At 37.3% G+C, this 27,514-nt stretch overlaps 1 protein-coding gene across 2 annotated transcripts; it reads left to right on the top strand.

Annotated features, from left to right (window-relative positions):
* Window positions 1-881: 881 nt before the first annotated feature.
* On the top strand, window positions 882-27,514 carry LOC140760983 (calmodulin-lysine N-methyltransferase). 2 transcript variants are annotated; one of them, XM_073098123.1, is made up of 7 exons: window positions 882-1,376; window positions 4,236-4,443; window positions 12,262-12,341; window positions 13,518-13,578; window positions 22,983-23,061; window positions 24,436-24,560; window positions 27,021-27,514. In XM_073098123.1, the coding sequence occupies exons 1-7, from the start codon at window positions 1,277-1,279 to the stop codon at window positions 27,313-27,315; spliced, it is 948 nt and encodes a 315-aa protein (XP_072954224.1). In that variant the 5' UTR covers window positions 882-1,276; the 3' UTR covers window positions 27,316-27,514. The 2 variants fall into 2 exon arrangements, with proteins under 2 accessions (XP_072954224.1, XP_072954223.1); XM_073098122.1 differs by having other exon boundaries at window positions 894-1,376; window positions 22,983-23,098; window positions 24,428-24,560.

Below are 27,514 nucleotides of genomic sequence, written 5' to 3'. Positions count from 1 at the left end.
CCATCCTCTTTGTCTTGCACTGCACCAAGCACCATGGGTTGTACACTGTCTGGTGTTCCTCTGGTGGAGTCCCCTCTATTGAGTCCGTCGTTGGCGTGGCACTGTTATCCTCCTCTTTCTTCGTCATTGAGTTTGCTTGAGCATGGGGACAATTCTCCACCGTGTGTCTATCAGCCTATAGTTATAGCAGAAGATTGGTATGTTTTCGTAGACTACTCTTAGGTCCACCCCTTTCTCCTTTGGTCCAATCCAAAAGATTTTCTTTAGAGGCTTTTTTAAATTGATTTCTATGCAAACTCGGTCAAATGTACTCTTGTTATGTATAAGCGTAGTCTCGTCTACACGTAGGGGTTTTCCAAAGTAAGCCGCCATGGACACCAGGCCTTGAGCTCCCAATATTCCTCGAGGAGATTGTGGAGCTAAATCTAGACGACCGCTGAAGTGAAAGCTTCAGCCATTGGCTTGAATTTATTTCTCTAAGGGATCAAACTGAGCACTCTGTTGAAGATGGTCCATGGCCCTTTGGTGAGCACATAGTTCATATCTTCTTCCTTCTCAAAATGAAAGACGTAGTATCCTTCTGTCATATTTGAGGCAGCAAAGCTGTTGATGCCACTCCAAAGCCTAACTAACATCTTCAAAGTCTCCAAGGGTAGACTTTTGCCTAAGAATCTCCCAAATAAGGTCAACCTCCATCTTTTGCAGCATGTCTCTAGCACCTCAGGGTCGAGTATGATGCAGTCATCAACTTGCTCTCGGAGCTTCGCTAGGATCTCCTTAGGGCTACGGCCACTAATCCTTGCTCCTATCGCAATCGATGTCTAGGTGCGTCTGGGGGTTCCTCCTTCTCCTTTGCATGTTTCGAAGAGGAGGCCCTTTTCAAGCTCACATCCTCCCCGCCAGCGGGGACCGGCGGTGCTTTCGCCCACGCTCTATCCTTTACGTTCCTCGCTTTGGAAAGTGGAGCCTTTGGTATAAGTTTGAGCGCAGGACTCTTTTGGTAAAACAAATTTCAAATGAGGCTATTTTGGTCAAAAACTTCTTCCTTTCCTGTCCTCTTTGCACGTGCCCAAAAGCCCTCGGCCTCTGGCGTCACCGGCGACCCCAACCTTTCCACACTTTGTCGTCGTCGGACCCAAATCCAGCGACACCGGCGATCTCAACCCTTTTATCTCTAATGAATCATATTTTTGTTACGTTTTAATATCTGTTTTCGTAAGGTATCTAACTTAGATGATTTTCATATTGGCCACTTGGACGACAAGATCCAGACAAAATGGAGAACTCCTACACTTTTCCTCTTCGCCCCTCGCATGCTTCTCTGAGGTGGAGCATTCTTCGCCGTTCGCTCCGTTCGCGCTCTCCTTCCAAAACCGGTAACCCTCTCTTTCCTTTTTTTTTTCCTAATATTTTCTTCTTTTTCAAGACTCCGATTCCTCTCTACTGTTTTCAATAATCTGAGTTATGGGACAACGATTTCTTTGGAATTCTCCACGAATAACAACTTTCTTATTCGCCACACATGATGTATCTCACAGAAAATCAATATACTTCATATCATATTTTAGTTCTGCTAAATGGATATGCTCAGAATTCTTGCTTCACGATCTTTATTATTAAAGCACTATTTTTGTTAAAAAAACTATTGGTGAGGTGATTCGATTTCTTTTTGGCAGTCTTCTTGAAGAAGTTTACATTTCCTTAATGGTGCTCACATGCTATCCTTTAGAAATGGAGTAAGAGTATAGGTGGCTATGGTGGAAATGCGTGAAGATTACATCCTCATAAGTTACTTCTTTAATGAGGCATAAGATGAATTATTTTTGGCAATCACGCATCTATCTCTGCTTGAATAAGTGGATAATAGGATTATTTGGAATGTGCGTTGGAGAGATATTGACATGACCACTAAGATTAATGACCTTTAGGCGTTAGAGATTGTATATTTGTATGTATGCGGTAGTGGTTTGATTTGTCTACCAACCCTAGCTTTTGTGTTTAGAGGTAAATCTAGGAGCTTATCACTTTACAATGTTATATGAGAAGCTTGTGGGGATGCTTCTGATGATGATATAGTTATAGCACTGTGACAATATTTATATCTTAGGGTTAAATTTGTGAGATTGGATCTCTAATATGCATAGTTAAATCCACCCATATCATCGACACACATGAACTATTGTATTGAGTAAAGTGAGAGAACTAACGGATCCATTCTATTGCATTCTTGGGACTAGACTTTTTTTTAAAAATTATATTATTTTAATAAAAAATGTATTTTTATAGTAGGTTCAAAATATTTACAAATTTAGGTTTCTCTATTATCACGTGGGGAAGATAACAATCAATGTGGTGCCGGTGTGGCGGTTTTAATTTAGGTGGTTGCTTGATCACAATGCTGAGGGATCAGTCTTATTATCTTATAAGCACAAAAGAAGAGAGTTAAGGTCCTTAAGGACACATTTTGATATTAGTGTGTTTGCTTTTGTGAGGAATCTAACATAATAAAGAAGGAGAGCATTAATTAACAATGCATGCTGTTATCAATCTAGTGTTTGAAGTGATGAATGCTCAAATAAATAAATAAATACCATTGAAATGATGGAGTATAGTAAATTTATCACAAAAGATATTGCACCAATGTAGGAAAAGGGCTAACTTCCTAACATAGATAACTGGCAAAATTATTGGATCATCTCACGTGAACATTGGGCTTGATGGATTGAGTTTATTTATTTTTAATTAATTTATATTTATCTTTTATATCAGCTTTTAAGGCAAGCCTAGTTAAGTCATATACGTCTTTAAGACAAGTCTAGTTAAATCATGTAAGCCTTTAAGATAAGTTCTAGTTAAGTCATGTAAGCCTTTAAGTCAAGTCTTAATTAAGTTATGTAAGCCTTTAAAGTAAATCCTAATTAAATTATGTAAGTTTTTAAGGTAAATTCTAGTTAAGTTATGTAAGTCTTTAAGACAAATCTTAGTTTGAATTTTAAAGCATTTAGGGCTAGTTCTAGTATGACTCATTATAATCGACTACTATATAAGAGGGGTCGATCTTTGTTATTTAATAATCTATTGAATCTAAGCATTCGGAATTATATTTTAGCCTTATGCTAAATAATATGGAGTAGCCATAGGAGTAATTTAGGAGTAGAAGTAATTTAATCCTCCTACACTATCATCGCCCTCCATATTCTTTCTCTTCATCGTGCTCTACCACCTTCCATCTTCATCGCCACCGTTGTCCACCTCTATCCGACTCCTAGACCCCCGTCGACAAGCCTAGTTAGTCCGTAAGACATATGTTGCCAGTTTTTTGCAACAGGCTTATAGCTAGGATAAAGCATTTTAGATTGTTGGAAGGATATAGAAAAATGATTCTCCCTATTAACAATTTGATTGATGGTGATAGAATAAGAAAAAAGTATTAATAAGTTCCTAGATAACAAAATTGTTTGGAAAATGATTCTATAGTGAAACCTAGTATAAGCAATTTAAATGTTGGAGTTACTACAGATCCCACACACTTTTGTTGGGTGCACCATTTATCTTTGGAAAATGTTTACGTGAGTATTGGTCAACACTTCAAAACTCAAAAATAAGGGTATTACATATAGTGTGCTAAACTGCTAATACTTCTGTAAGATTCTTCGTTATTCCCCATCTTAAACATCATATCCTTTGTCATAATTCCTGTCTTTGGAAACTCTGGACCTTGCAGGGTTGTAGCTATGCGTTTTTGCCTCGTAGCTATAGAGCATTTTGTATAATATAGTACTTTCTCATCTCTCTTATTTGCGTACTCAGTTTTAGAGAAGATAAGCCTCTTAACCTCCACTACTTAGTAAGAACAATCTTGAAAATCTAGAAATGCTTATTTATCCAAAGTACTATTTTCTATTTATACTTTATTTGGTTGTTATAGTTTTCATGTGATAGAATATAGAGATTATCACAATTTCAACCTGTCTAGCTATAGTTTTAACATGTATGTTTGTCAAGATATTTTATAATCTTTCACTAATTTGTAGTTTCCAGATTTAGAGTGGGTTTTGCAGTGAATAGCCACTAGGCACTAGCAATGTCAACCTTTTTCTCCATGCACATTGACCAATAAAATTATTTCTCTTCATTCTTTCTTGTTTGAAAACAACTTATTTACTCTTTTGTTTTCTATTTTTTGTTTATCCACTTATCAATCATGTTTTAACTTAAATTTAATAATTTGATAGGGGAATTATCTGTAGATAATCCAGAGGGCATCAAGAAAATATCTAGAAGGACATCAGGTGGCTTTAACCTGATTCCTTGTCATGCATTAGATTGTCAGTCAGCAGACTTTGTAGGGACTTCATTGCAGAGAAATGATATAGCTGGTCCAAGAGACATATATGTTTGCTACAAGTTGCCTGTTGGATGTGTTCCAGAACTTACTCTGATGTAAGTTATGTAGTTCTTTATTTTTCTCTGTTTCAATTGTTAGGTGCTTTTGATACATATTGCAGTACTGCTCTTAGATATTTAATTCCTTTTATAAAGGAAAATTACACCTCATATCTGAGTTTTGAGATTCTTTCTGAATTAATGAAGAATCATGTCCTTGAAGACTGCATAATGCTTAATGGATCTGACAACCAAAAGCATACTTCTTTGCTGTTTTTTTTAATTTTTTTTTTAATATCATCCTAGAGCATAAGTTTTGAAAAATGTATCCTCAAAATATGTAGCAAATATATTGGTTCACTTAGAAAAAGCTATACTCTGAGTCCTTAGGAAATTGATGTGATGTATTCTAGAGTAGCAAGGAGCATTTGGTAAGTATGTTGATTTTATTAAGGACACATAAGAGTAGCAGCATTGTGGTAGTAGTTCGTGTCAAGATAGTATAAACACGAGCATGACTTGTTTGTTAAACGGGTCAAATTTTTAAACACGGACACGATCCGTTTAACTTGTTTAATAAATGGGTTGTATTCTTTATACAACACAATCAAGCCGTTTACATGACACAATTAGCCCATTTACACGACACGATTCACCTACTTACACTGACTTGATTCACCCATTTACACTGACTTGATTCACCCATTTACAAGATTACTATAAAAACTTAATACAAGATTTAAAATATATACATCATCTTCTAAGCAAACTAATAAAAAACCTTAACGAGGACTCTCTTATCTGTGACATAGTTGAAGGCACGTGCAAGGATACAATGGACATCCATCCTCTTTGATCTATCTTTGAATATCAGGCATATAATACATACACAAATCTAGCAAAATTAGGCAATATTTAGCAACAATATTTAGTAACAATATTTAGTAACAAAGTCGTAGTATATTGCGACAATATTTAGTAACAAATCTAGCAGAATATAGACATTGGCTTACGACGGTGGAGGTGTCGTCGGAGTTGGTGAAGCGGCAACGGATATTGAGGTATTGATGACGATCAGGCTTCGGGAGTGGACCTCCATGGCGACAGAGTCCCAGCTTTGGCTCTCGTGGCAGCGAGGTGAGAATGTTTTGAGGCCAAGCTCCATCGGTTACTCAATGCTAGAGATGTTGTAGTACATGTGAGGGTTGCTTTTGCCGATGAGCACATAGCCGTAGCGAAGCAGCATCCGAAGAGTGGTAAAGCCGGGGAGTAGCCGCCGTGTTATTCACGTCAAATTGCACTCCTGCGCGATTTCCAATGCTGTAGACAATTAGTGTGAGGGATAGATTCTTACCAAGCTCCCACCTTACTGTTCCTATTGCCACGCCATTAATGATTAGCACTTCCTCACCATTGGGGAGCAAGATCATGTTACCTATCAGCCTTAGTGTAGGCATTGTCTCTAGTGTCCTCGAGATCGCCAAATTTGCTGAGGTCGAGGAAGACAAGGCAAAAGGGCGGGGATATTTTCCGGAAAGAAGGTTGCTCCTCTAGCGTCCCCCAAATCTCCGAATCTCCGGGTGGCAAGTGGCTGAAGAGACAATTCATGCTGAGGTGGGGAAAGACCGGTCAGCGCAACCGGAGAGTCAATCGGAGGAGAGTGAGAGGTAGCGGAGGGAAGAGGGGAGGGCGGGGGCACGGCTGGAGAGTCAGTTGCCGTTTGTGGCCTATGGGAGAGGACGAGGGTGGAGATAGTGATTTGGGAGAGGGAAAAGAATGGATTTGGGAAAGAGCCAAAGAGGAGACTGAGTGAGAAGTGAGAGAGTGAAGTAGGTTAAGTTAGGTTAAAAATTTAGTTTATATATACTAACAAGTTGGCGGGTTGACCTGACCTGACCATATATGTTTAAATGGGTTAAACGGGCTAAAACGGGTCACTGGTATAATCTGAATATGGCCCGATTATTAATCGGGTTAAACGGTTTGACCCGTTTATGATCCGAACCCGATTAGACTAATCCAAACCCAATTAAGAGCTGTGTTATTGTGTTGGGTTATCGGTTGGGTTAATATTTATCACCCCTATTTCTTAAGCAATGAATAAAGATATAAGAAAGTGATTTGCTCTTACTGTTTGTATATTACTTAAACATCCTGCAACTACCATCAAAGAGCACTTGAGAACACCAAGGAGTAAAGCTATGGAGCAGTAGTAACATACAAATAAAAACTTTGAAGCAGCAGGCAGTTCACTTATAGTTAAAGCGAGTGACTTTCCTCATGAGCATCTCTTTAGGAACAGTTACGCTGCAGCTGATACATCCAACTTGAGAATTATTAAACCTACACACATATACTCAAGAAAACATTTAATACAACTATCAAATGAAGATATCACAATGCTACAAGTCTACAATATACCATTATATCACAAATGTAAATGAGATACAAAATTTAAATGCTTTACATAACATGTATGCATAAAGAACATTAAGTCCATATTACATCATTACATGTATGCCAAAATGAAAGTCCATAGCTTTACAACTTCGTGACAATAGTGTTGCCACCATATAGATATATACTACCTCCCAGCACATAACATCGCAGCTTTAAAGTAGTAGATACAATTAACATATATATATATATATATATATATATATATATATATATATATATATATCTATGGATGGCCGTGTCGGTGGCGTACCGGTATGTGGCATGAGAGTGCCGCACGACACTCCTCATAATAGCATCACCGCTCACCATCGACCTCGTCATCGATCGCCGCCCGCCGCTCGCCGTTGTCGGGTGCCCTAGCCCGCCCGAGAGAGAAGAGAGATTGAGACAGAGAGATCGATCGATTGAGAAAGAGGGAGAGAGATCGGGAGAGAGGGGTTAAATTTAAGTTGCGGGTCTGGATCCGATCTCTCTCAGGCGAGCTAGGGCACTCGACGAAGCTATGGCAACGGCGAGCGATGGCGACGACGACGGCGACTGTAAAGGCAAATGTGAGTATCCCTTACTTCTTTTTCTTATTCTCTTACGGCACGGCTGGCCAGTGCCGCGGCACGTGCCGTGCCATACCAGCCGGTGGTCAGCACAGTTCGTGTCTGTGGCGGCCATCGTTGTATATATCCAATTGAAATTTGTTAATAATGAACTAAAAATAAGTATAGGTAGCTAAATAACATATGGTAAATCATCTTAATGAAAATCCTACCCAAATAGGATGATACTTTATAATTAGTTATGACCCCAAGAAGGATGAAACTTAGATTAAAGCCTAAATAGGCGTTAGTGGTGGAGTTACTAGTTTTGGTTTTATTTTTAGGGTATTTAAGTCTTAATTTGTTTTTCTGGTCACTGCTAGCAGTACTGCAGTTTCACTGTATCAGCCTAGCAGTGAACAATAGCCGATGCAATATCTTATTAACTTTTGGAATGTTAATCGAGAGGCTGAACATTGCAAGGAATGATGAATTTTTTTAAAAAAGTTTTTTTTGGCCAAGGGGTGGCTTGTTTTCTCTCTATTTTCTCTATTCATCTTCTAATTTTCTTTACTATCCCTAACCACCTCTCTTGTAGGTCCGTCATCACATCTTAGGACTTCCTACTTGTCCTACACCAGATTTCTTACCAAGACATAGTAGAAAATCTTGTCCTTTTTGTCTAGGATAAATTAGCGATGACTCAGGGTAATTGCTTACCACCATCATAACTCTTGTAGTTCCCTTTGCCAACGGATAAATAGTGATGAGCATAGTTCAAGGTTTCTGTTTTGGATTTGGTCCTAATTTCTGAATTTTGATCAGTTTTGGAGTTTCGGCTCTTTTTTGGTGTCATATATATAAAGATAAAAATTCAAATAGGTATATAAGATTCTAAGAATTAGCAAACAATTCTAAAAGGAGCAAGGAAAGATTAAATTTGAATAAGCTTACTGTCATTGAACAACAATTAGGAGAAACTAATATTGATGTTACCAAATTTATTGTCATTATTTAGAATAGTTACTATTGTTATCATAGTTTTAAATAAATTTGGGCTATACTGCTCATTTTACCAAATTTATCTCATGTGATGCCAGGATTAATTAATGCTATGCTACATAACATATTTATATACTGCCATTAGTAGGCAAAAGGATCAATTATATCTCTATAAAACACAATTATGTATGGTTTTGATTAATTTATGCTTAATGAGGCTCATGTTACCAAAAGAGATTTAAATGTTGCCATTATGGGGTATGAATAGATCCTGACTAGTAATGGAAAGAGACTAAAGTTAAGTAATCAATGCTGATATTAATGGAAAGCATAGGAATTAGGAGGAATAAATTTTGATTAGTATTGAAAAGAGATGAAAGTTAATGGAAAGCTTTTGATTGATTTTAAACTGAAAGCCCAATTAATCAATCATCTTAGCCTTCCATTCACTTTGAATTTATGGCTGTGATTATATCTCCTATTTGGCATGTAGAACCCGTTTTGGCTGATACCAGCTGAAATTGAGTCAATACCGCAACATTTTGGCCGAAAACCCGAAAATAACTTTAGCAAGCTGAAACTACTATATATACTGCGTATTTTTCAAATCATGGTAATAAGTGCTAGGTAGCACAATGCTGCAACAATTCCTATTTTTAATCTAGGCTGTATTATATTCTTAATTCAAGTCATTAAGAATGTGAAATTAAAAGGAATTTGCTGCAAACTCAGTTGAGATACTGTGATGCTTATATAGGTCGCACTCAAACTACTCCCTTTGAGTTGTGCCATGTTTTTGCCATTTTAATTCATAAATTTGTTCTGCATGTCCTTTTTGGGTATGTTTTCTCTTTGACATTCCAGATCTTGTTTGCACTATCTCAATCTATGGTAGTGCATGTCCTATCTCAACCAATCCAGCTTTCTTATAAATTTGTGCTGCATGTCTGTTTTCAATTTATGTTGAGAGGAATTATCTGATGTTGGTCTGCAATCTTACTGTTCATGTACCCTATCTTTCCTTCGATCTTAATATACAAGAAAGCTTATTCTGAGCTTGGAAGGTAATTGAGCCATCCAATTTAATCATTGTGATTTGGAGGGTTGAATTGTCAATAGAAGTCACATGACTCTCTAACCATCCTTCTGATACTTCTCTTATTCAATTCACCTCCACCTTGTGCTCACCATTAAAAGGTCAACCTGATAGCTCATAAGCACAAAGTATGGGCTTTACTATGCGTAAGTGGAACTAGGCCACTCAAATCATAAATAGACAAGGATCAAGTTGTTCATACTACAGTTTGACAGACGTAATGATGAAAATATATGCAGCAATGTGTGATTAAGAAGAGAATTAGTGGTGTACAACTACCAGATATGATGCCCTGCAACTCATGTGGTGCTCCCGTGAAAATTGGACTTCTTGCCAAGAAATAATCCACAAATTAGTGATTAGCTGAGATGTCTTTCTAACTCATAACAGATAAGGGATATGGAAGCCAGTGATGTAGAAGGATCTGCACTAATACCAAGACAGACACGTAAAAGAGTGCAACAGATTAGGGTTCATCTCGCCCACTAAAACAAATCTGCCAAGTGAAAGCTAGAACCCATTGGAATTGTTTTTTGAGTGAAGTCACTGAAATTTATGTTGAAAAAATTAGATTGTATAAATGAAGATTTCCATCAAGTTATAGTTTCACCAACTAAAGATAAAATTTTCTTATTTTTAGGTTGCTATGCTTGTCGACATGTTGAAGAAGCCAGCAGTATGGAATATAGATTCCTGTACCAGTAGTCATGGGTCATGCCTACAAGCACTTGCCTTGCTGGTCAAGGGGCAGCACAACAATCCTTAATATAGAAATGAATGTTAGCTAACATTTATCCTTCCTAGCATTTGGATGATGACTTGATTCAGATATACTACTACCATATAAACATATTTATATGTAAGACTATCAAGCATGGGAACAAAAATGGGGTACATAATATGCCCAAGGTTCCAAAAATCGGTATCGAGATCGAGATCGGCCGTCTGGAAAAACGATACGTATCGGCTGTCTGTATCGGATCGGACTATTTTAATTAAATAAAATTCTAAATATTATTAAAAATGTTGAAAAATTTCTAAAAATTTAGAAATAATTAAAAAAAAAAAAGAAATAATAATTACTCACATATAAAGCCTAAAAAGTTAAAATCTCTCTTCCTCCCTCTCTTCTTTTCTATCCCTCTAATTGTTAGTCAGAAATATCTATTCTCTTCTATACTTCTTTTTTTATCTTTTTCTCTCTCTCTCTCACCCTCTTTTTTTTTTAATCTCTCTTTCTCTCTCTTTGACAACTGCTGTAGCTAGCTACTGTCAGCAGCAGCTGACAGTTGCAGCCGCCTGCAGCAGCGGCTGTCTGCTGCAGCAGGTGGCTACTTGTACAGGCCGAAACCAGCCAATCCCGGCTGGTTTTGGCCCAGTATAGCCGATCCCGATCTGTTTCGGCCGATCCCACTCGGGATCGGCTGAAACTGGAAACTATGAATATGCCTATATCAATACGATGTGTATTTAGAATAGTGAATAAACTGAAGTAAACAATATGTAAATAATCATAAGTATGACTATGTTCCATTTGCTTGACACAAGATAGTACATTTATAAAGTAACGTACTCTGGAACTCATCTTAATCCTATTAAATTTACAAGATATATTCATAAATTATCAACAACATAAAATTTTAAGAAAGCTGGGATGCAAGGGAATAAATGAAAGTTATATTCGTTTCTCCAAATTTATTGACCACATAGTTCATATAAAACGCACAATCAACATCTTCTTTTAAAGGAATCCTTACCAAGCCTACATTAAAAAATAAAAAAATTTGTGCATTTCACCCTTTTCATAGGATTCATTATCATTTAGTGAATGTCGTAGTTTCCGTTATATCCAAGTGGGCAATACATCTCAAAGCTGAATCTAGAGGTTGACCATTTTGGAAGTAATTGGATGATTGAGAAATGCAATCCAACAAGTATTTGAGAAATATCACTTGTTGTTATTGATGTAAGGGAGTGGCTATGCTTCACAAATTTGTAGATTAACACCCTCTATATGTAGATATAGGGAACTCAATGCATCAAACTCTTTGTTTTGAGATTAATTTTCAATCATTGCCTAATGTCTAATGTCTATATAGTCAATCTTTTAGCTATCTTTTCGTTCATGCATAAAGTTTTTTAAGAATAATTTTATATACATATTTTAAATGTTAATTAGGTACATCTATAACTTTACTTACATTTTGTTGTTTGGTCATAAATTATAATGATTATCTTGAATAAGTTTATGTAAGAATTTACGTTTAGTTACCAACTGCAAATAAGTATGTTAATTGTAATAGAAATCTTACTTAGAAAATGTGCATAACTTAATCACATCTTCCTACCTATGATAGAATTTTGTGTATAATTTGTTATATGGTCAATGTTATACAAAATTTGACTAAAATATATATAAGCATATGTTTGGTTGTAAAATATATTTAAAGGAGTTCTAATTCATAAATAAATATCTCTTATATATGAACCAAATGCTACCTTAATGAATACCTTTATTCAATTAGTATGATAATTTAGTAGTCTTAACTTTTTAATCATATTGAATTATTTTACATAGGCTGAATGGAGATTATCTATCTAGCCTACTCGAATTATTTTTCACAAGGTCGAAGTTGTTATTGCATCTGTTCACTAGGAACTATTGTCTCTGGCTGTGCTTTTCTGAAGCAACAAGTATGTTTATATGATAAGGATGCCTACTTGTCAAACCTAGTAATCCCTTGCTCATTGCTAGTTGCTGAAGCTTTTTATCAAATTGTAATGCAGCCAAAGAAGGGAGGATTCTATTGAGTTAAATGACTTTGAAGTTTCTACAAGATTTGACATTGACACGACAGGGCTAGTATGTAAGTTTCCTATAGCCTCATGGGCTGTTGGAGAAGTAATGATTGAACAACTTTATGTCAGAATTCTATCGGTTGTATTCATTCCTCACATTTTCACATGTATTCCCAAAAATGAGACCTCATCTTTTGATTATCTTAGAATTTGTTTGAAATTTTTTTTTTTGTACTTGGGTTAATTTGGGTATTGCTTCCTGCTATCTGCATTGAATTTATGGATATGGAATCTTATTGCTTCAATCCTAGGAAAAACTTGATGATTTTAGACATACCAAAAGAGTTGATAAAACATTGTTTGTACATGACAACTTAGTAGGATGGGGAGGTGCATGCAATAATAGGAGGGAGGGAGACGAAAACGATATATTCCAAGATCAATAAAAAGGTCTTCTGAATGATAGAGATCCTGTGCGTTGCCTTACTACCACTTATGATTAGGATGTTCCTATTGCCTGAGCATATCTCATGCACATGGTGGTAACGGGTAAGGCCTACCATATACTGAATAACACCACCTCATTTATTAAGAGGACAATCATGGATACAATGATATATTGCAATGATGAAAAGCATGGTTAGTGACTTAGTTCTTAATATACTATTTTGTACTTCTTTGAGTATCAACTATTGAGAGTTTGTGAAAGATGAGAGTGAGGAAGTGCAAAAGAAATCAAAAGTAGCAGTATATCTACCTCTTGATTGGCAATTTACTTTTACCTGCCGAACCCTTTATCTCATATTGATGGAATCATACTGGTTCTTCTTTTCCCTTTGAGTAGTTTAAAGAGCTCCATATTTTCGTGGGTAAAGTATCACACAAACTTATCATCTTGTTCTTTGTCGTTGTTCAGACATTTCCTTTTTGGATATATTACATGATTGTCAAAATATTCAAGCTTTTCTGAAGATCATACTTGCCATTTCATGTGCATTTTTCTTGTCTTGTATAGCTGACTTTAGTGATAATTATATGCACATATATTTTCTGGTCTGCTAGTCATTTTTAGTGATAAATATTTGTTGATACACGTAAGAGTTCTAAGCTAATTGGTAACATGCTATTTCTCCGGTCTTTCATAGTTGTCTCTGAACATAAGGTATTTGGAATGGCATTGTATTTCAGAACTTTCAAACAGCTTGCACTCTGTTGGAATCTTACTATATTGTTTCTTTCCTAAGGTTGTTGGCCATCAGAAGATGTGCTTGCCTACTTTTGCTTTAACCATTCAGATATATTCAGGTATGTTGTATAGGATATCCTCCATCTTCAAATAAAAGTACTTGTAGTCACTTTAAGATTAAATCTCTTTCCATAGATTGTTTCTAATCAGGATAACATGCAATATATTTTATTTTTTTATTCATCTATTAAGAAAGAAAAGAATTTCCACAAGAGCCGTGCACGAATACATCCATAATGTATTTTGATCTATAGGATTGCCTATTTATGGCACTATGACTGGGTTCTAATTGTCTGACCAGTGATGTCAATGAGCATTTTGATACACTTAGTTAGAGTCTTTTCTTATTGCATTAGTTATTTATTCTTATTAAAATAAATTTTCTGTAGGTTGCGTTCGAACGTAGAAGGGGTTGCGTTCGAACGGCTTTGCGAACGCCTGCATCAAATTCGCAAAAATAGAGAATGCAAAATGCATGTCCGAACGTGGTTGGGCGCGTTCGAATGCCTACATCGCGTTTGCATCGATAAAGAACACCTTTTGTGCGTTCGAACGCGATTGAGCGCGTTTGAACACGATCGACGGAAGTTCACTAGAATTAGGGTTAATAAATATTATTTTGGCTTGTTGGTTAGCCTCTATAAAGGTGTGAATGGCAGCCAAAATCATAATACTATTAGATTATTGATTTTTTGTCTCTCTATCTTCTCTTTACCCTAATCTCCATCTCTTTACCAATCTACCACCTCTACTGTTGGCAAGGTCTCTCCTAATTTCTAATCTTCCTTGTCTGTCGAGTGCTCCTTCCTTGGGATCTCGACCACTTCTTCCCTTTCGTCTTTATCCCTTAAACAACATCAATCATCCACCTTCATCTCCATTATCATCTTTAACCCTAACATCCATTTCACCCTCACCACCAGCATTATCCGTATTTTATTGTGTTTTCGTCCCAGTTGCAGTTCAAATCTACGAAGGGTGTAAATAGGAAAAACGTAGATCAGGGAGTTACAGATCGATTCCACTTGGTCTTGTAATTTTCTAAACATAGGAGAATATTTGATGAATATTTTTTCTCGGTTGTGCGGATTGCTTTTTACAATCAATCTAGATCTTAAAGGAATCGTTCCGTAGCCTATTATTGGTATCAGAGCTTATCTTTTGGTACTGTAGAACCTATTATTGGTATCAGAGCTTATCTTTTGGTACCGTAGAACCTATTATTGGTATCAGAGCTAGGTGAACCTCAGACCTCCATTAATGGTGGAAACAAGGAAGATGACATCAACAAGGAGACCAATGGAAAACACATTGACAAGGGAAGACTCAATCCACGATAACCCTAACCGTGAGGTCGATTCCTTTAGGGCGACCATGGCAGGACTGAGTCAACCAACGTCCATGGGTGTGAACATAGACTTGACGGATGAACTTAGGAGCATGTTCCAAACATTGCTGCATAGAGTTGATGCAATGCAGAATGATCATAATGCTTTAAAGAAATATGTTATGAACTGATCGGCTTCGTTATCTCTCGACGAAGATTGGTGCCTCAAGAAGGACCAGCGGTGGGACCACACTGATCCGATACCCCATAGGTCCAGGTGCAACATGCTAATATCAATGATCCTCTTTTACCTATTCCTACACATCATCGCTCACCTCCGATACACAACCCAAGACCGGCAGTGGTGGAACCCGAGAGGCATGTACGAAAAAAGGCTAAAGATGGTGGCCGTGGTAGATTCTAGGATCTTACGCGGCTCCGCGAACTCTTCTATCGTCTTGCATTTCCTCTGGCGACGTAGCTGCACCCCCTCGATCCATCGTACTAGAGCGATCCGAGAAGAACGATTAGGGTCATATTCGATCCTTTCTACAATGCCAATAGACGAAGTGCTTCGTTTCAGGTCAATTTTTCGCTGCAATCGCTTCGATCCACCCCCTCGGTGAATGGTGCGCTTCATCGATAAAGAGGATTGGCACTTAGAGAATGATGTTGATCCCTTCGGAGATGGTGATAGACGTGCTCGATGATTTAGAGAAGGTGATCAACAAGTACAAAGGTTTAGACCTAAACCAATGATCTTTCGCGAACCTGACAATGCTATCCGAGGGAGAATCGCACGCTTAGGCTTCCCAAAATTCTAAGGTGGTGATTCGACAGATTGGGTGTTTCAAGTGGAACAATACTTTGATTGTCAAGGGACAATGGAGGACGCAAATGTCTAGATGGCAAGCTTTCACCTCCAAGGAATAGTATTACGTTGGTATAGATCGACTATTCGTGGTAGAGGATTTACCGGTTGGGCTAACTTTTGTAGGGAGATTACACGCAGATTTGAGATAGCAGCATATGAAGATTTTGCTGCCACATTAAGCAAGATGGTCCAGAGGATGACCGTTTTAGAGTATCAAGCTAAATTTGAAAGAGTTAGTAGTCATTGTGAGCCATCTTGGCCTAAACCGATATTGATGAGCTCATTCATTTTAGGGCTGTGGAATGAGATACGGGCGGATATTTGTGCTCTGTTTTACCACTCTTGAGGAGGCCTTTAAGAAGGCCGTGAGGATAGAGCAAAAGTATAAGACTCAAAATAGCAGCGAAAATAAGTTGGGGCTACCGAGATGGGTGGTTTGCACCTAAAATGTTGACTGAAAATATTGTGAGTTCGAAGACAGCGGCTGCTTATATTAGACCACGACTACCTTTGAGATATTCTTCCGATGTTAGAGGAGGCACAAGACCCTCCGTTCGAACTCACACCTGCCCAAGTGGAGGAGCGAAAAGCAAAGGGTTTTTGCTTTCGATGGGATGAATGTTTTACCCCTAGTCATCGGTGTTTCAAACCGATTGGGAGTGTGATGCTTATTGATGGTCTCGAGGAGAACGATGAGGTTGTTGGTGATGGAGAGTGTTTAGAGGAGGTCCATGAGGCTGTGGAGGAGGGCGTGAAGGAAGTTATTCAGGCTGAAATATCGATGCATACATATTCGGGTATTTTCGCACCGAAGACATTGCGGGTAGGTAGACTCGTTAGAAAGCATTGTGTGCACATCCTCATTGATTCCGGGAGTACTCAACTTTCTAGATGAGAGATTAGTGAGGAGATTGGGCTTGGAGGTTGAACCGACGACGGGGTTCGACGTTGCTATTGGAGACGACACGAAGCTTAGGACGTAGAGCTTGTGTCGTTGGGTCGGTATATGGGTGTAAGGACACGACATCATTGTGGACTTGTATCTGTTGGTGCTAGGAGGAGCGGACATTGTCTTAGACACTCAGTGGTTACAAAGCTTGGGACCCGTCATTTTTGATTTTCGGAGTATGTGGATGAAATTTAAATAAAGAAATAAAGATGTGCGGCTTGATGGCGTTTGATATTCGTCGATTCCTACGATGCAGCCGATGGTGGGGCTATCATGTGCGAGTGATTTGGCCTATATTCTTCAGTTAGGATCAGCAGGAGACGAGCCTCAAATGAGTCTAGATACTACTATCGCGTTGTCTAATTTATTAGATAAATTTGCTAGACGGTTTGAGGAACCAAAAGAGTTGCCACCAAGGCGAACGATGGATCATCGCATAGAGATTGTACCCAGAGCTGCACCGGCGAACGTGAGGCCATATCGATATCTACATGTGCAGAAGGAAGTTATCTCCAAGATGAGTATCCTATTTCGGTCATAAAGGAGCTGCTGGACAAGCTTGCATGGGCGACCATATTCAGCAAGCTTGACTTGAGGGCTAGGTATCATCAAATTAGAGTTTACCCGGCGAATGTACATAAAACTGCATTTCGGACTCCGGACGGACACTACAAGTTCCAAGTGATGCCCTTTAGTCTCACCAATGCTCTAGCTACTTTTCAAGGTCTCATAAATGATATTTTTCAGCCTCTACGTATTCTTTGACGATATTTTGGTGTATAGCAGGACTAAAATGGAGCATTGGCGGCATCTAGAGGATGTATTGAATTTGTTGAAGCAAAACCTGCTGAAGATTAAGAAGTCCAAGTGCCTATAGGGAGTACAATAAGTGGAGTATTTAGGCCACATCATTTTAACGGAAGGTGTAGCGGCGGATCCTCAAAAGATAGTATGCATGACTGCTTGGTCGATCCCTACTACCATCACAGGATTGCGAGGATTCTTGGGGCTGACCGAATATTATTGTCGCTTCATTGCCGGATATAGTAAGATCACTGCTCCTCTCACTTCTTTGTTGAAGGATTCTTTTAGATGGAAGGATGAAGCTACTATAGTTTTTGAAAAATTGAAAATAGCAATGACAACGACACTCTTTCTAGCTCTATCGGACTTTACCAAAGAGTTTATTATGGAATGTGATGCGTTAGGATTTTGCATAGGAGCTGTACTAATGCAAGGAGAACGTCCCGTAGCCTTTCTTAGCAAGGTTTTATCACAAAAAACTTAGCAATTATCGACCTATGAGAGAGAGATATTGGTAATTCTGCATGCGGTGACAAAGTGGATGCCTTATTTGATTGGTAGGCGATTCATTATCCGAACCGATCAAAAAAGCTTTCTATACTTTATGGGACAGCATATTCACATTCCGGGACAGCAAAGATGGGTCACAAAATTACTAAGGTATGATTATAAAATTCAATACAAGAAAGGAACGAAAAATAGAGCAGCGAATGCACTATCACGCCAACCCGCTACCGTCGAGCTTGCAGCCTATTCTTCTCCTACTTTTTCTTTTTTTGATGAGCTGGGGTATGCATGTACATCTGACCTAGATGTTTTGAGATTGTTACAGGAGGTGTTGGATGATCCAGAGCGCCATCTAAAGTTAGAGAATCAAGGCAGTTTGCTGCTGGATTGCGGATGCATTCGGGTGCCCGCAAATAATGGATTGCGGCAGAAATTGTTAGAGCACTTTTACCAAACTCCAAAGGCTGGTCATAAGGGTGTCTTGAGAACTTATAGGAGGATATCACAAAGTTGTACGTGACCAGGATTGAAACGAGATGTGAGGAGTTTTGTCCGTACTTGTGAAGTCTATCAAAAGGCTAAAGCAACCACATTGAAACCGGCCGGATTACTATAGCCTTTATTGATACCAGACCGTGTTTGGGAAGACATTTCTATAGATTTCATAGAAGGTCTTCCGCTAGTACGTGGTTATTTAGTTATTTTTGTGGTAGTTAACAAATTGAGCAAGTATGCGCACTTTTTTGCATTGTCACATCCATTTTCAGCCAAGGCAGTGGCTGAAATTTTTATTAGAGATGTTGCTCGATTACATGACATGTCATGAACAATTGTCTCGGATCTTGATCGTGTATTTATGAGCGACTTTTGGGCGGAGTTTTTCAGGCATGATATGCCACGCACGATTGTCTTCGTTACATGATATGCCACGCACGATTGCTTGGTTATATGTATTTACTCACCGGTGCCAACCCATTACCGCCGGCCTCCCACCTCCATAATTCACTTAGGATCCCGTGCCTCCATCCACGGATCCATAGAACGGACTCTCTGATGTTCGTCTACTTATCTGACAATATCTCCAAAGCCTATCGTCCGATTTTTCTGAAATTAGATTCGTTGGAAAGCTCTTTTCTAGGGTTACAACGTATCAAAATTTCATGTTGATCCGACGGCTATAACTTTCGGAATCCTCTTCTAAAGTTCTGTGCAAGATTCTATCCAAATATGAAAACGGGATAAATCAAACCTTAACCCAAGAGGAGACGTATCAAATAATAATAGAGTAAATCATATCTCATAACATGATTCGTGTCAATATGTTAAATTTTTTTCAATATTTATAATAATGTCATATGTCTTAACTTGGGACTTTGCTTGAGGATCCATATTAACTATAAGTCACCTCGATATGCAGTCAAGTCTTTTCCTTATAGTTAATCTAGTTAGGGTTATCAAGAGGTGTCTGATGGGTTATTGTACCAATTGATAGGCTTTGATACTAAATTGATGGGTTCTTTTACCAACTGATAGGCTCTGATACCAAATTGATGGTTTCTCGTACCAAAGATAAGCTACGCAACAATTCCTTCAAGATCTGAATGTATTACAAGAATCAGTTCGCGCAACCGTGGGAAAATATTCGTCAAATATTTTCTGATGGTCAGAAAATTACGAAATCAAGTGGATTAGATTCATAACTTCTTGATCTACAACTTTCGTATTTACGCCCTTCGCAGATTCAAACTACAACTGGGACGAAAACATAAAATAGTGCTGAGTGATGGTGGTGGTGACGGGTGGAGTGGATGTTAGGGTTATGGATGGGTGAAGGTAGATGGTGGATGTGATTAAGGGATATAGACGAAGAGGAAAAAATGGCCAAGATTCCAAAAAAGAGGAGTGGCTCGACAGACGAGGGAGATTAGAAGTTAGAAGAAATCTTGCCAACGGTAGAGGTGGAAGGATAGTAAAGAGGGAGGAGGGAGAGAGTCTAGAGAGAAGATAGGAGGCAAGAAATCAATAATCCAATTGCATAATTAATTTGGCTGCCATCCACATACTTATAGATGCTAGTCAACAAGTCCTAATGACAATAAGTAACCCTAATTCTAGAGGATTCTCGTCAATTGTGTTCGAACGCACAAAAGATATTCTCTGCATGTGTGAACGCGATGCAGACGTTCGAACGCGGGCGTTCAAACTCGCCCGACTGTGTTCGAATGCACAATATGCGTTATCTGTATTTACGAACCTGATACAAGCGTTCGTAAAGGCATTCGAACGTGACCTACAGGAATTTTATTTTCATGAAAATAAATAACTAATGCAATAAGAAAAGATCCTAACTAAGTGTATCAGTGTCACTATCTGATAAATTTACCTTATCTTTTCTATTAACCATAGAGAAGGATTAGAGTCACCTCAGAGAGATTTCTAATCTATCATGACTGTTTTTTAAGTACGCCAGAGTCACCAAAACGAATCATATGCTGATCAGGTATAGGTCTGTTCCCTAGATTGATCTCTAATAGTACCTGGGTCACCTGAATGGATTATATGCTGATCAAGAATAGGTTTGTCTCCTAAACTTCAAAGTAGTCTTGAGTCACCATAGGGACATGCACGAAAAATATCTAGCTAGTGCCTGTTCTCAAAGTCCTACCACGTATCAATTATATTTTTCTACTAATATTATCGATCATATAAATGACTATATGCACTAAGTATAGCAATGTAGTGAGTCTTATATTTTGCACATAGAACATAATAATGCATAAAAAAATATATTAATGTATTTGCATGCTGAATTATATGTGATCTGATAAAAAGCACAAAATACAAAATGAATAAATAAAATAAATACGTAAGTGAACCCACTCATGTATGTCTAGGTAAAACAACTGAAATTTCTAGTCCATGGGTTAAGAAAAATTACCACATTTAATAATAAATAAATAACGTATTTTAATTTAATTAATATTATAATTTTTAAAATTTAAAACTAATTAAATTATTTAAATGGGCTTGTTTAAGCCCAAATGGTTGGTTGGGCTGTGGTTGGCCTGCAGCACACCAAAATCCACTAAATAGTTTGGGCTTAAGGATCAAACCCATTATTATTCATGGGCTGGGCTGTAATCGGCTCAAAAATTCATTTAAATGGATTGGCTTAAGGCCCAATCCCACCAATTTAAATGGGTTGGGTTTGGTCTTTTGGATCTACAATCCAAATTCAAACCCAATTAACATAAATGAGTTGGCACGGGTCGAGCCCGACCTTATCTTGCTTCCTTCCTCGAGGGGATCGACAACTAGAAAAAAAAAATATTGGGGGGAGAGAGAGAGAGAGAGAGAGAGAGAGAGAGAGAGAGATAGACACCGGCAATCACCACCGTTAGAGGTCCATTGATGGTACCCGAGAAAGCCTCATGCTCGAAAAAGGAGGTTGGATCGATCATCGACGATCTGAGTGAACTTCATGGATAACGGCGATCCGAGCCACGAGGGCTCCAAAGGAAGTACCCACGGCTCGAGGCTGACGAGGTGAAGCTTTAGGAATAGGAGCGGTAGCAGCCCGAAGCCATCGGTTGGCGGGCTTCGCCGATCCGCAAACACCAAAATAATTAGGTAAATCTCTTCTAGCCTATTTAATTTTTAATTAACTTTGAGGGGTGGGAGAGCACTCATAGACGAGTTGAGTTGCAATGTCTGATTGCTTTGGCATGCCGATCCAAGGACACGACTCCAACGAGAAATAGAAGAAGAAGATGATGAGAGAAAGGGGAGGAGGAGGGTTTGGCGTGAGTCCCTCCCCAATTTAGGGTTAAGGTTTGATTTATAGGGCAAATTCCGATTTCAATTAGGATTTGGCCGAGGATTTCATGGCCTCCTCTTCCTCTTCTCCACATGGGTGAGAGAAGGAGAAGGGATCACACGTGTAGTGCACGTGAGCCCTTCCTTTTTTTTTTTCTTTTTCTTTTCTTTATTATACCTTCCACCGTATCCACATTATGCATGCATAATTTTGAAGGGTGGTTCTTCACGATATATTAGGGTTCATGGCCAGCCCTTGTCAATGATATGCCATTCCATACTTGTCATTGCCATATGAAAGAAAGCCATTCTTTCTATTGCCAGTTAGGAAGTTGGAAATTGTTTAGCTAGTATTAGTCTACATGCCATGTCCTGAACCAGCCCTTGTTTGCTGGCGACGTATACCTTAGTGATAGCTTATTGGTAGAGTGACATTGTGACAATATATTGCTTGTTTGATTTTAGTGCAAGTGCTTAATTAGAGGGACAACAGTGTTAGCAGAATTAACTACCATAGCCGCAAAACATGAACTTAGAATCAGCCTGCATTTGCAGTAATTTAGTCCAAGTCTTCTGTTTGAAACCTCCTTGTTGATACACTGAATTATGATATAAGTGATGAAATGAGTTCCTGTTTCCACATGAGGTACACTACAAAAAATTATACCATATACTAACCATGTATATAATTATTAAAGCTAGGTTGACCTATTAGTGAATAATGACTTATTACAACAATCTCTGAACAATGTAAAGCTGGCTGTGTAGTACTTGTCCTTGCTTGAATTCTCCAGCTGCTCAACTATACTTATATAAATGTAATGTCCAATCTTCTTATGGAGAATCTCTTTGGCTCTTTCTTTACTATCCAATGATTTTAGTATTTAGCCAACTTACCGTGCATATGGTCAAATGAGATCACATAATTAAAGTCGTAAGTATGGTTGACATCACTTCAAATCAAATAATGGCAGGTTTCTCTTTGGAGTTATCACTTCATAAAATCCTAAGCAGTAATTTCCAATATTGCATATTTAATGTAATCCATATCATATTTTTATTGACTGTCCAGCTATCCGCTCCCTATGAGTTGACCTCAACTGTTGCTTTGGTGGTCCTTCCTTTATGAACTAGTAAAGTCATTTTAAAGGTGGATAATTGACTGATTCAAACTTTTGTTATTAAGGTCCAAAAGAGTGCTCGAACTTGGATCAGGTTATGGATTAGCAGGATTTTCTATTGCGGTATGCTCAGATGCTTGTGAGGTAGTAATTTCTGACGGAAATCCACAAGTTGTTGATTGTATCCTTTTAACTAAACATTCCTTTTGGAGGGAAAGGAATAAAGAGTATCGGCAAGACCAGTTGTCGTAATATTTACTTGCTTCTGTGATTGTATATGCTTTTATTTTTCTTCATCTAGAAATTGTTGAGAGCACTTAATATAACATCACGTCTGCCATGGTAACATTCATTATAGTTATCTTCTTCTTCCTGATTAGTATTGTTTGCATAGAACTTTGGGAATGGCTTTTGACATCTAACTAATGTGAACCATGTGTGATTTTTCGTCTTACATCACACATGTGGATATACTAAGTCACCATATTAGGAAAAATAGTTTGATATCTACGGGAAATAAATTGTTCCTCTGCTAAACTTGTCTATGAATCCTGCTTTGCAGTTATTATCCCACATTTGTAAGTAAAACTGTCTTTATCAGTTTTATTCTAAGCCACCAAGAAAGAGATCTGCATGAAGTAAGAGTATTTGTCTGGATAACTGTAATGGTGCAGATTACAGAATTGATGCTCTTATCTGGATTTATAAGGCAATGCTCTTTTGTTAAATTGATACCCAGAATTACAGTAAGATCTTAGGGAAATTATTAAGAGGACCCTACTTTTGCCTTCATTAGTTATTATCATTCACATCCAACCATATGGATATTTATCATTTGACCCCTACAATTTTCTTTTAATACCTAAAAAATATCCTGAACTAATTTCAACCTAACAAATTTAATAAAAAAAAAAAACCTTCAACCTAACAACAATTGACAAAATAGAGAATATCTATTACTTTTGAAAATAAATAACTAAAATAAGATGGTTCCCTTTTTTACCTTAAATCTTAAAAATATTTACTCAAGGGTATTAAGGTCATTTTGCATTTATAGTTATGGTATTTTTTCAGTTAAAGAACTAACATCAGGGTGCTTTTGAGGCATTAAAAGAAACATGCGGGAGTCGAATGATACATATTCATATAGGAGGGTCTTAATGATAATAAAGGCAAAATTTAAGGCGATTTTGATAAATTTCTATAGATATAATTGTCTTAATAAGCTCTTATAAAGTATAGCTTTAGAAGATGGAAAACATTTTGGCAATAAAATTGCCGGTACTTATGTTAATTTACTAGCAATTGCTTGGATTGTAATGGAGAAGAGTTTCATGTGAGATATTGATATAGGAATATTGGTATAACCTTAATGATAATATAATTGACAATGAAATGCTATCTAAAACTGAAAGTACATTAGGACATTACCAGATAGTGCATAAGTCCTACAAAGCTTTTATCCTTCATGCAATAATATGATGCAAAGGTAATATTCATTAACTTTCAGACATTCAGCATAACATAGGAATCAATGCTGAAGCTTTTGGGGAAACAAAGGTGAAGTCAATGCTGCTGCATTGGAATCAAGAACAAGCTTCAGAGATGCTAAATGCCTTTGACATCATTGTTGCAAGTGACTGGTATGGCTTTATTATTTTGTCAATGCCATATTAAGCATTCATTATTTTGTTTTCTATTTGAAAAATAATGATTCACCGTTAGCGATCTACCAAAACATCAGTTTTTTTATTAAGGCCTTATCAAGACTTCAATATAGTACTTGTACAGACTGTTACTAAACTTATCAAGAGTCTTTTGACCAAAATGGCCTCCTTACCAAAATTATTTACCATACTGGTCCCCCTTTCAAATTTATTAACAACGGGGGTCTGTTTTGCCAGCTCAGCTGAAATCTCCCAATAGTTTAGCACTTTCCATTATAATTCAGCAGTTCATTTCTAGTCTTCACCGTGTAAGGAAAGATCTCACTTTTCTACTTTCGTTATTCAAGAGTTAAGCATTTTTTGTTATGGACCAAGCCTTCGGTGCGCGATCTAGATTGAATGCAGGAAAACAGCCTGCGTAGTCGGAGGAAAATAATCACCAAATATTTTACCATAGACAAAATTACGAAACCAGGGGTGGTCGATTTGTAACTTTCTGGTCTATGTTTTTGGTATTTACGCCCCTTGTAGATTCTGACTGCAACTGAGACGAAAATACATAAAAGTAGAGGTGATGGTGGGAGTGACGGGTAATGTTGATGATGAGGTGAGAAATGATAATGGTGATGGGATGGATGGATCGTGGTGTTAAGGGGATAAGAATTGTTAGGTTTTTAGTGTTGGCAATTGTGTACAAAATATGCTTAAGTGTTTTTATACATGTACATGAGTATTTATACAAGTCTTGAAAGTATTTGGATTGAAGAATTGCAAGATCAAAGTAGAAAGGTTTCTGCGTTTACACTGCGTTCGCATCGCTGCGGTTGCGGACAATCACAACTTAATATACAAAAAATAAAAAATAATTATATATAATATAAAATATATACTAATATAGCATTTATAAAATTTTAATAGTGCAATTCACAACCATAAAAATAATAGATTACAAATTTACAATTACAAATATGAATACATATTTTATTAACATCTTAATAATAAATTACCACGATCGAAAATAATGTTGAAATGCATTAAAAGCTTATTGATGGCAGTCTAACCTCTCTTTAATGGAGCACGTGGCACATGACAGAGTATGTTGCCTCTTTCCCACTAGCCAAAGCACAGAGAAAGTAGACAAAAGGAAAGACTTGGTGATTTCCAATATCAGAGAAAAAGAAAAGAATGAGAAAAGAAGAAAATTGGATAACAAAGATGTCTACCTTTTTATTTTGGAAAAATAAGAAAATTGGATGTTGTCCAAATATAGATGTCCGCAACTTGTGGTTTACTGACATCCAACTCTTCTATTGATTTTCCTCCCCTTTAGTAAAGTTGCGCATCATCTCTACTTCTCTATTGGATCCACGAGTGCTCGAGTATCATGCGCTTCAAGGAAAGGAGAGATAATGATGGTGGTGGCTCAATGAGATATATTAGTATTAGAACAGTATTTCAACTATTTATGATTTCTCTAATAAGTAGAGGTTTTGCATTATAAAGAAGCTGTCTTAAGGCTACCTAAAATCTTCCTAGTTAGGTGCATACCCTGTTTTCTCTAGGAGTAGGAGATCTCAAATAATTGTCCAAGAACCTAGGATATCAACATAAAGAAAAGAAAAAAAAGAAATGGAATTTTACCACTTTTGATAGATTTTCCTGAAAATTGATCCAGCATGTGTTGCACAAACTACTAATAAGATCTGTTGTAGATAATAGAGATACATTCAATCTAAAACTGCAAACTGAACCTGTATCTTGAGTTACTAAGTTAAACATTACAAACTTGCTAAACCCATGGCTGATACTTTTCCTTGGTCAAGTAAGATCATGTTTTCTTGTTATAGATACATATCTTACCAAAATTAATTCTAGTATTTAAACTTTAACATATCAGGTTCCTAGTTGTTTAAATTTCACAAAGTTGCATCTATTCAGCATGCTGGTGCTACTTCTGTTTCATGAAGACATATGTATAAGTCTCACATATGTATAAGTCAAACAGGCCAGCTGCACATTTATCTAACTTTATATGTTCTTATTTTCTCTAGTTGATGTATCTTTCCAAACTGGGACGCCTAATTTAGGAAGCTTCAATGGTGATTTAATATTAGTGAAATTTGAAACACTTGCATGAGGTGGCCCTCCATGCATTTATGTCAGCCAGCCATTTGACTATCTTATTTATTAATTAAGAAGTAACTTGTATACGTATCACATAGTCATCTCAAAAGCTGAGTCACTATATTACTTGAAATCTTTCACTGCATATATTTTAGTTTTTCACAAGGTTCAGATATTAAGGAGTTACTTATTTACTCTTGTTTTATCCTTTTAGTCTTATAACTTATTAATTAATGCAAGTCATCATGAAAAAGTGTGGTAAATTATGCATCATAATTTATTACATCATCTCTTACATTTCTTGTGTTTTAGCACTTTCTTTAAGGAATTCCACAAAAGTCTTGCCAATATGGTCAAATCCTTGTTGAAACGTTCTGAAGATTCGGAAGCCTTTTTCTTCAGCCCTAAGAGAGGTGATTCACTAGACAAGTTTCTACAAGAAATCACGGAGGCAGGCTTGCAGTACAATTTGATTGAAAATTACGACAGCACAGTCTGGAATCTTCATCACAAGTTTCTGAAAGGTGATGACACCTCTTGGCCTAACTATGATAAGGATCACTCCTATCCTCTACTGCTGAGGATTAATTTTCCGATGGAAGAATGATGTCCTGGTACCAAACATTCTAATTCCGTTGCAGCTGCATGCGCATGAAATGAATTTGAAGAGTTCTACTCATTTCTTCTACCTTTTTCCATTGAAGTTACTTTTTTTTAACTTATCTAAGCATTGGTTTATGTAATGATCCTTTGTACTTTTGACATGATTCCTTTTAGGAAAAATATCAATGTGCAAACTTGATGAA

The sequence above is a fragment of the Typha angustifolia genome, chromosome 6, assembly GCF_048772165.1.
Source record: "Typha angustifolia cultivar Huaian chromosome 6, ASM4877216v1, whole genome shotgun sequence".
Taxonomy (NCBI): domain Eukaryota; kingdom Viridiplantae; phylum Streptophyta; class Magnoliopsida; order Poales; family Typhaceae; genus Typha; species Typha angustifolia.
This window is presented reverse-complemented; position numbering and strand designations above follow the sequence as displayed.

Excerpts from the sequence above, each read along its gene's own strand:
- LOC140760983 (XM_073098122.1), top strand. The coding sequence starts at position 1,277 with ATGGAGAACTCCTACACTTTTCCTCTTCGCCCCTCGCATGCTTCTCTG. Across the intron at positions 1,377-4,235 it reads GCGCTCTCCTTCCAAAACCG|GGGAATTATCTGTAGATAAT; the intron begins GTAACCCTCTCT and ends ATAATTTGATAG. Across the intron at positions 13,579-22,982 it reads AACCATTCAGATATATTCAG|GTCCAAAAGAGTGCTCGAAC; the intron begins GTATGTTGTATA and ends TTTGTTATTAAG.